Source organism: Orycteropus afer, unplaced genomic scaffold (assembly GCF_000298275.1).
Source record: "Orycteropus afer afer isolate SDZICR_OR568_19922 unplaced genomic scaffold, OryAfe1.0 scaffold00020, whole genome shotgun sequence".
Lineage (NCBI taxonomy): Eukaryota > Metazoa > Chordata > Mammalia > Tubulidentata > Orycteropodidae > Orycteropus > Orycteropus afer.
Window position 1 is genome coordinate 11,709,563 of NW_006921607.1, and position 10,426 is coordinate 11,719,988.

General features: G+C 34.2%; 1 protein-coding gene across 1 annotated transcript in view; it reads right to left on the reverse strand.

Moving 5' to 3' along the window:
• Positions 1 to 9,719, reverse strand: part of RBM39 (RNA binding motif protein 39) — a 31,869-nt gene extending 22,150 nt beyond the window's left edge. Inside the window, exons 1-5 of the mRNA XM_007934619.2 lie at positions 9,669 to 9,719; positions 7,851 to 7,900; positions 3,126 to 3,320; positions 549 to 614; positions 397 to 450 (exon numbers count right to left, since the gene is read on the reverse strand). Coding sequence (XP_007932810.1) covers positions 397 to 450; positions 549 to 614; positions 3,126 to 3,320; positions 7,851 to 7,900; positions 9,669 to 9,719 — 416 coding nt within the window. The remainder of the gene's footprint in view (positions 1 to 396; positions 451 to 548; positions 615 to 3,125; positions 3,321 to 7,850; positions 7,901 to 9,668) is intronic.
• Between the last annotated feature and the right edge of the window lie 707 nt (positions 9,720 to 10,426).

Here is a 10,426-nt window from a genome sequence, read left to right on the forward strand (position 1 = left end):
CACCACCACCACCACAAAAAGTCTAATTAACATAAAAGGGAAGTAAGATCACTTGTATCTATGTTAATATTTTTCCATGTTTGTTGTTGTTGTTGTTATGTGCCTCGCTCATAGCGACCCCTCCTTGGGTTTCAGAGGCAGTATCACTCTATGAGGCAGTATCACTCTACGGAAGTAGGATTGCCCAACCTTCCTTCCGAGGAGTGGCTGGTTTTCCATGTTTAGTTACATAAAATTAAAAAAAAAAATCCTGATAATTTTGTGCAAATTCACACTGATTTACCAGTACTCCAAAAGGAAGCTAGATTTTGAATTGTTCAAATCACTGTCACTAACTTTAGCAGTAGCATACGTTACAAAAACTTAAGTTGTAAAGAAAATAGGGACAACAGCTACCTCACAGGGCTCTTGTCTTTTCTGAATGGACTTTTGCTTCGGGACCGGCGTCTGCTACAAAGTTAAAAAAAGGTTCAGAAGTTACCCAAACAAATATACCACATTAATTCCTTAAAAAACAATTTAAACAATTCAGAAGTATGTTTAAAAACCTTAATTTGATGCTATGAGGCAACCCAATCTTTCCTCGGATGGCACTGTTAAATTTTGGTCCGGAGCTAAAAAGGAAACACAAAATTACACTAGTTACAGGTTTAGGATCTTGCTAAGATCGCGTTCATGCGCTCTCGAGCAAGTTTAACATTTTTTAGGCTGTTTATCTTTTCCATCTCAATTTAAGAGGAAATGAGACTTTTTTTGTGAACTCTATCCCAGGCCAGCTGCCATTGTATTTATTCACCCTGGACCACTGAGAGGTGCCAAGACCAAAGGTTACAGCCTCAAAAAAATTTTAAGATTCTGAAAATGTTCACATTCAATTTCAGTCCCTAGTTTTCTAATCACATATTTATGGAGATATTCTTCAAGTTTAAAAAAATTAAAACATTAATGTAAAAATCTAAACTTCTCCAATGCCCAATCGCACACCAGCTATTTAACTAGGGTTATCAATTTGATGTGTATGCTCATAGGTCCTTTCTCAGGAGACTGTATTATATGTATATATACAATATACATATACAACATTTATGCCTTTGTTTTAGGGGCTTCTTTTTAAAGTCAAGGGAAATCATTCTTTACATGGTCATGAAACTCAGATTTTTCCACTTATTAAATCTTAGAAATTGCATGACAGTAATTTAGCACTATACTTCAGTTCATTATGGCAAAGAATCCCATAGTAAGGATGTGAGGATAACTCATGAATTCTTCAGGAAAATTTTTTTTTCAAGACTGAAAATGAATAATTAAAAAGGTATTTTCAAAATAAATGACAAGAGCATAGTTCTATAATACAACTCCAATAGTTTTCGTGCCTTTTTATTTTTAAAGCCCAGACTAAGTTCAAAGGGACAAGTCAGACGTCCCCTTGTGCTCATCCTGCTATCCTATTCCAGAAGGGTAGCAAAATGAAAGTAACTGTATTGCTATGATCTATATTTGCATTAATTTTCACAGATTTACACCTACCTACAACATCCAAGCAGTTCCAAATAAATTTATCTTATGTTAATCAAGTTTTGCAATTTGGACTAATAATAATAAAAAAATACATTTATGGATAAATTAGAAGTTCAAACAAGCATCTATAAGCTACTTTCTTTTCCCTTTAATTAAAAACATCAAGATAGTCTCAGTTACAGCTGCTGTAGTTAAAAATAACAAAAAATCAAATGTAAGAACTAAAATCATTTTAAAATAAAACCAGAACTCGATAATAGGCAGGGACTTCAGATATCTCCCAAACAACAGAGGTATAAGTACTATGAATGTTTAAACTCCTCTCCCACCCACCATATTTAGTTCATTCTGGTAGAAAGATTTAATGCAATTGCATTTTAATAATGAAACAAATTGACAAATTTGACTAAAAGCAAGGAATTTTCTGATACAATATTCTAGAATTAAAATAACATTGTTTCTCTCACCTCTATAAATTTATAAAATAAGCCACTAAGGAGAACCTAGAAAACTTTTACTTCAACTTTTTTTATTTTAAAAATTAAAGAGCCAGGCTCATATCTTAAAGTGTTACTAACTCCTAATGGTTGCAAATAATATCAAAACATTTAATGAATACCAGGGAGTATTCTAAATATTTTATTTATATTCTTTTCCCCTTCTATTCTCATTAATAGTTTATCTGCCAGATAGTTCCCTTCTTAAAAACTGAGGTTATTAACAAAAGCTTAGGTTAAGTAACCTGCCCAAGTGACTTTTACTCTCATCTGTTTTGTCTTTGAATTCCATGTTCTTAAAGTATTGAAGGTTAAAATTAGAAGTGTCACTTTTAATATAAAATATTTTACAACAGTATGCTAAAAGGAAAGAATGTTATAAATCACTAAGAACTGCTATATTCAATGCTTGCTTAAGTTTCAAAATTACTAATTGACTATAATGAACTTGTGGGCTTATGCTAGTTTCCAATTCATTTAAATAAACATATAGTAATTTTTTAAAGCACTTAGTTTATCTTACTATTAAAGAATTTTAATGTGCGATGAGCCCAGAAAAGCACCATTTGCAAGGAGCATACAATACATAAAAAATCTGTCATTTTCAGCAAAAACAGCCAGATAGACAATTTCAAAATTTATTATTTGTAACGCAGTATCCATCTGACCTTTAAAATTTATTATTAAAATAAATACATGTTCACTAAAAAATACTGTAATAGCTCACACATCTTTACACATTTAGTGTTCTCAAGTATTTGAGAACTACAAAATATTGGGCACTATAAAATATTAAGCTTTTTTAAAAATATTAGTATTTTAATATTGAAGTAATAATTTAATATTAAGCCTTGCTTCTTTTTTAAGATATCCAGTTTGGATTGGCACATAATTAAAGTATTTGTAGATGAAATAACAAAATAAGCTGTAGTAAAACAGAAGTTGTATGTACTTATTTTATTAATTTCAATGCCAACATCCTTACTCAATGCTTTTTAACCAAATATACTGAAATATAAAATTTCACAATTCAAATCTCAGATACGTAAGTTGCCATCTGAATACCCACAAAATGACCATCAAATGAAAATCATTATTTTAGTTACATACTAAGGACTTCTGTAGCGGCCTCTGAATCTGCGATCTCTACTTCTCGAGCGACTCCGTCTCCTTTCTTTGCTTCTACTTCGCTTCCTTTCACGGCTTTTGCTCTTTTTCCTTTCTCTATCTCTACTTCGTTTCCGTTCCTTACTTTTACTTCTCTTTCGTTCATGACTACGACTTCTGCTCTTGCTTTTTTTCCTCCTGAGAAGAAATAATTACCATTATTTTTTGCTAGTTTAAGAACCCATCAAGATATACTTCCTTTTGTGGTCAGAAATCTTTTTATCCTTTTGTAAATTGTTGTTTTTACTATAACTGTATATAATCATAATGAAGAAAAAATTCCTTAGTAGTCAACACCCGACCTTTGCCTTTACTAATGGAAAACAGCAGTGAGTTGACAAAGAATTATTTGAGATACCATCCCCTAAGAGCCAAGATTGTAACAATCTACTGGGAGTCAGCTGTACCTTTAACAAGGAGCAGGATACTTCTTGTTATGTACAGATTAAAACCTAAATTTTTACATTAAAAGCTTGGCCAGTCATGTAACAGGCAAACAAGTACCACATAATCCACAAGACAATAAAATCAGTTAGAATATGTTCACATTTAAGCACTAGCTCATATATAAAAGTCTATTAAATATGTTAATTTGTTATATAAGCCATTTTTGACCCAATTTAAATGTAACATATTTTATACTTTTAATGGGCCATCAAATCATCAATATTTTGATCTCAGGCAAAATTACAAGTAACAAAGGACACCAAGAATGAATGCAGTAACAATGCATTTTTAGAATTCATAGATTTTCACATGACCATTTCAAATGCTATGTTTAAATTTATGAGTACAGCAGAAACTGGGAGTATACCATTTTAAAACCAGGCCTTTGGGGTATAATCAAAAACAAGGATCCATACTTTTAAGAACCTTTATAAAATCTTAAATTCTGAAAGGTTAAAAAAGAAGACAGTCAGTCCTATCATTCTAATCATTTCTGTATTCTTTCCTGTACACCACCCACTTGTTTCATAATTATTAGTCTATTTGTACCTCTGTATTATCATCCATATTTAGAGGTGCCTTCAGATATTTCATGTAAGTTGAAAGACATTTCAAAACAAATTTATTCCACTAACATATCAATCTGTAGTGGCTGAATTATTAAGCATTTTGACAACACTTCATCATTATCTGGAAGATTAACTATCTTATTTAGTCCTTATCAAAGCAAAGTTAGCAAAAGAGCAAGTGAGGTCTGCCTCGGAGAACCTGTAAGCAGGTCATCTTAGAGTGCATTGAAAATAGAAAATGAAGACACCCACCTTCTGGAATCTTGAAACCCACACTCCAATCACAAGGAGATGTAGAGCTTTCCAAGGAGGCAGAAACTTTTGTCTAAAATTTCAAGATAATCCACCTGACTGTCAGAAATTTATATGCTAGCATGACAGAAAATTAGGCTACACTCATCATTTATATAGAAATCATCAAAGCAATGCCCAAAAGGGCAACAGATAACACTCTTAAGTTTGCCACCTGAAAAACCTTATCCTGGCTTTAGGCTGAAAACTTCTCAATGAGTAAAATCAAAGTCCTAAATTTAATCAATTAAATTAGGGAAAAATTTAAAAGGTAATTCCATCCTCTACAAATAAATAGTGGTAAGTTTTTGCTCTGCTCATAAGTGGCCCATAGCAGACAAAAAGCCAACCTCCCTATTTACCATAATCTTCTATATCCATAAAGGACTTGAAAATTGTATTGTCAACTTTAATGTGAGACTTTTCCAGGACTTTTCATAAATGAATCCCCACCCACATCTGAAGGCAACCCCAGATAAGTGAAAAGACAGCTTGCATACAACAGCATACTAAAACATTCAAAACCACAATTCTCTGCACAAAAAGTAAGCAAATAATTTGAAGGTGCAAGAAACCAGTATACTTCTCTATGACAAAATTCCAGCTTCAAAGAACACGCAATAGGTTAACTAGAGAAGGGTTATCAAAATCCACACTAATAGTCAAATCCTGTTACAACTTAAATGGGACTTTCCAAAGTCTTTAGTGGCAGTGGAATTTTGTACTGAACATCATTGAAGTAAATGGTCCACTGGGCTGGGCCTTTGGACTTTTTGGTTATATGGCCTCTGCTGTAAAGGTGTTTGCTATAACTGGATTTGACCTCTTCCATGTAAGAAGATCTAAATTTTAAATGCAAAGCATTCTGGAAAATAAGAAAAAAATAGAAAAGTCATTTATTCCAAAATTTATAGAAAATCCACACTACAGTAGCCAATATATTTTAACTGATGCTATTTTATTGCTATCCTTTTTTGATCAATTGTCTAAAGAAGAGCTTAATTGAACGAATGCTGGGTTAGCCTTTGTAAAACTGGCTACATTAACAAACAATATCCCCAAGAAGGCAAGTTCACCTATTTCAAGTTTTGTGTTCTTGCCAAACTCAAGGTGTAGCTCTTCAAAAGTTGGCTAACTGGCAACCAATTTGTTGTATTAAACGTAGTTCCTTTGGCAACCAATACGTGTTATATTAAACTTAGATCCTTTTACTATTATTGGAATACAATCAAATGTGTGTGTTAAGAATCAAAATAATTTTAGAATAGAAAACATTTACTCCCATTACATTCAACTCTCAACTTCTCAGAACGTGTATTTTTCTCACTACTTCAAAAACTATACCCCAATATAGTTTAAAATGAAAAATGTAACATTAGCAGCCTTGGTTAAAAGATTTACTTTATACTAAACACTAAAGCACAGAGAGAACATTTCAGTTGTTTTTGTATTTTATCTATCCTTAAATAGTAGTTTTTTCCCTAGACAACTTAATTTGAAACACAAGCTGCCTTCAGAAAACTGGATGTAAAGTTCCTGAGTGAGGAAGGAGATACTTAATCAACTACAATTTAGAAGTCTGACAGAAATATTTTCTACATTTTAAAAGATTACTAGATTGAAGTTGGGAGTGTTTCGAAAGGCTCTTCCCTTAAAAAGAAGTCTATGCCCTATCGTCCAATTATTCCATGCAGTCACATAAGGCTGTATTAAAGGCCACCAAACATCACTTATCTAGGGCTTATTACTTAATTCCCTTGTATGATTCAGAAAGCTTAGTATTCTTGCGCTTAGCCTTAGGATAAAAACAAGTATAAACTGAAGATGATACTGAGTGGCAAGGATTAACATCCGAAAATGGTACAACAAAGAAGCAAGGCCAAGTCCAAAAGACTATGTCATTTTGAAACTTAAGGTGAAATTTTTACTCACCCACTGGGGTCTGACAGCTAAACTGGGTAACCAACCATCAATGTATATGGCTACTCCGTTCCCCAGGTTTCCTTTTGACTACAGAATCGCAAAATATATACGTCAGGAAATTCTTATTTTGTAAAAAGGTTTAAAACCAGATGATATAATCTTTGACTGGTTGACTGCCTCAGGCCAGCTGATTCCCATGTCCACCTGTGACTGGTGAAGTTAATTTTAACAGATTTCCCACCCAAGCTTATGCTGGGGAAAAAAAAGAGATTATTCCCTACAAATTATATAATTTTTAATCTACTGCTACCATGTCATTATTTATGGGGAATTTAAAATATATTGGTTAAGCAACCCCTGAGTAATACAACTTCTTCATCTATTTTATGAAATATTATCAATCTATCTACCATCTAACAGAATTATGCGGATGTGTGAAGCATTCTTGAGCTCTAGGTAGGACAAGAGCCAAAAAGAACCAAGTGGTATTTTATCATCATTTTTCATTATTTATTATGGGGTCATGAACATGACAAAATGTTTTAATATATCATAAACACAGATTAATAAAATAATCTAATACTTGTAACATGACCACGTGAAATAATCATCTTGAAGACAAAAACCAACTTCAAAAATTGATAGGATCCAACCTTATAAAGTGGATCTGGTCTAAACTGGCATGTATTTCTTATATATTATATTCTGTATTAGTCTACAGCAGAGATTTCATAGTTTTGAGGGTTTTCTTTTTTTTTAACTCCTCTCTCATATTAGGCTTACTCAAGTTTAAAAAGCATTAAGATAACGAAAGCCACATAATTGGAACATAATATTTAAGTCTGAAGCTACTTCAAAAAGGGCCTTTGAGCAGCAAGCAGACGAAATGATTCACAGCTGTGGCTCTTTTATTTGATTTAGGATAAACTGCTTTCACCAATTTGGTTATTACCTTTTCTAATTTAACTTTTCTTATCCCTTTTAAGCTCAAGGATATCATAGTTTTATCAATATCATCATTAACTATTAAACCAAAGTTATCAAATTTAAAACAAATGACAAGCTCTAATACAGGAGCTTCTTAACTAGACTGTAATAGTTGGACCTGTGGGGGAAGGTATCCAGAATGCTCCTGAAACTGTATCCTCACATACATATATACATAAGCATATGTGTGTGTATATACATACATACATATAAATATATATAAATAAACAAACATATATATGGAAAGAGCCCAGTTTTATATCCTCAAAAAGCTTCTTGTCTCAAAAGATGAAAAACCACTTCTCTAAAAGAGACAAAGAAAAAGAAAAAGAAAAAAAAAAAAAAACCCTCAGAAGAAAACCTAAATTTGATGTTTTAGGGACAGAAATAGAACATAAAATCTCAATCACAAAAAGTTCATCTCCCCCCATGGCCCATTTTTAAAACTTACTTTTTGCTACGTTCTTCATGGCCGTTAGCACTGCTCAACTTGTTCTCATCCTAAGCAGGGTTGATAGAAGAACATCATGAGGACGAAGTGGAAACATTTCAAGTTGTCAAAGGGTAAAGGGAACAGGAATAAGAAAATACAAAACAATTTTAAAACTAATTACTTATTTATAGTTTGACATGGAAGGCTATAAAAAAATTTAGATGGGTATGTGTTTAACCACTTTGTTGCTTACGGTTAAATCATCAAAATACAAAAATAAAAAGCTCTCCATATTAACATATTAAATTTTAGTTATTTTCTTATATATTTTAGATATTAAGTTATCCAGATTTACGATGCTGAAGTGGTTAAGTAAAATTTCTATAAAACATGAATGAAGTCCTGTTTTGAGTTTTACTCCATGTGCTATGGTCCCTTTGGTCAGTACCATGGCTCTATTTCTGCCTAAGCCCCAAGTGGCCATGCTAGCAGCCAGCCACTATCGATTTCCTGTGACCGATGCCATTCCTGAGATCTTCGCCCATTTCCGTTGGAGGGTTGGGACTGTAAGAGCTTGATGCCACCTCTGTCACACATCTCGCCCTGAAGCAAACAGGGATTCACACTGCTTTAGTAATGTTGACTCCCAAGAACCCAAGAAAGTCAATTAATAATCCACCAGTCCAGCCTAAACATTTCCTACTTCCATACCTGTTTACATGGAATTACATCCATGTTAAACTAAGACACAAGAATCTTAACATTAAAACAGACTAGCTCTTCGAGTCTATGCATTACAAAACTACACACTATTTAAAGCTACCAAGAATTCATCCAAATTGGTACCACATGGTCGTGCTATACACTCCAAAACAAATGTATTATTTTGAAAAGGTTTAGTGCAATGTTTATTTTAAGGTTTAATTACATCAGTTACAGGAGTATAACTGCTAACTTACAAAGCTTACAGTTTTGACACCAGTGATAATGCATGCATACTGCTATTTTCACCACCAACTGGTGAAAGAATGAAAAGACAGTTTACTTTTACTGCTATACTGAAATGGGTCAAAAACTAAGTATTTGCCAAAATAATTCCTTTGTAGTTTTTAGTGTGAAATATTGTCAGGGCCTACTTAAAAATATAACAATATAGAGAACAGTAAAACAGTCATTAAGTGACTCTAAACTGTAATACTGCCTCTTTTGCTTTTAGGAAAAAAACTGTATTCAGGGATCCAAGAATTTTAGTAATTTTTAACTCAGCAGATCGCCACCTGCCTGTTTTAAGATTTACTATCACCAGTCTTACATTAAAAAAAAAAAAAAAAAGTTCAAATCTCACCCATTTCTTCTTATAAGAGTTCTCTTTAAGATTTACTTGCCAAAGACTGGTTATGCTTTGTTATTCTTGGACCCCTGCTATTTTCCCAAACCACTACATTCACCTTTTTGCTATACCAAACTGGAGCTGGTAATTCTTAGTTGAGTCATTTTACCTAGGGGACCACGGTACAGCGATAAGTCACTCAATTACTACCTTATGATTGACAGTTCACACTGGAATCAAAGGTGAATTCATGGGAGTAGAGGTGAGATATCGTTAGGCAAGTCTACAAAGAGAGATAGATGGGCATTTATTCATCACGCTGAAGTGAAACTACTGCACAATATTATTACATCAATAGCATATATTTACTTTCGTAAGTTATAGTAATGCATCTCTGATAAAGTAAATCAAGAGGGCTCCGGGGATGTTAGTTTACATTTCAGCAGTAGTTTCGTGAATATGCTAAATTAAGAAATATATAAACCTCACCGATATGTTTTTCTCACCTTCTTATAAGGAGCCTCAAGCATTGCTTCAATATCAATATCGTCTGCCATTCTCTCCAAACGCCTACGAAAAGAACACGACAATCTGTAAATCAATGCTTTTTCAACTCTGCTCCGTTTCTCCTTACCCAACAACCTCCGAAACTCCAGAAAAAGCTTAAAAAATTCACAAACCAAAGCACCTAACAGATTTGGCTTATATATGTCAATTTAAAACGACTCTTACACCAAATGCACGAAAATAGTAAGATTCAAATAGCATACAATAAATTCCAAAAAAAAAGGAACCTGGAGCCTCGAACGATAGAGCTTGGCACAGCACCTCTCCGCGCAAAACTCGCGCTGCCATATTAGGGGCAAAGGGAAACTCCCTCTGTTGGGAGGGTTGTGTGCCAAGGCAGCGTTCGGCTGGCGCCATGTTGAGAAGTCGCGGCAAGCCCAGGCCTCGAAGGGGCGAAGGGGCAGGTTGCCATCTGCCCGGAGGCCACTCTAAAGTCCACGACACCGCAAGAATCCTGATTATACACAACCAGAAAAGAAGGGCGCGGTCGCTGAAATGAGGCTGATTTCTCGAGAGTCCCCCTCCCCCCATCAATAAAGACCGCCTGAGAACTACCTTCAACCCAGGAAAGAATCGAAAGCTAGAAAAGCTGACAAAAATTAGGTCCCCAGCGCCCCCCTACCTGTGCGGGCTTTCGGGCGCCTGTGAAGATCGTATTCGGTAAGGACTGTCTTCTGCTGCTGCCACTGCCGCCGCT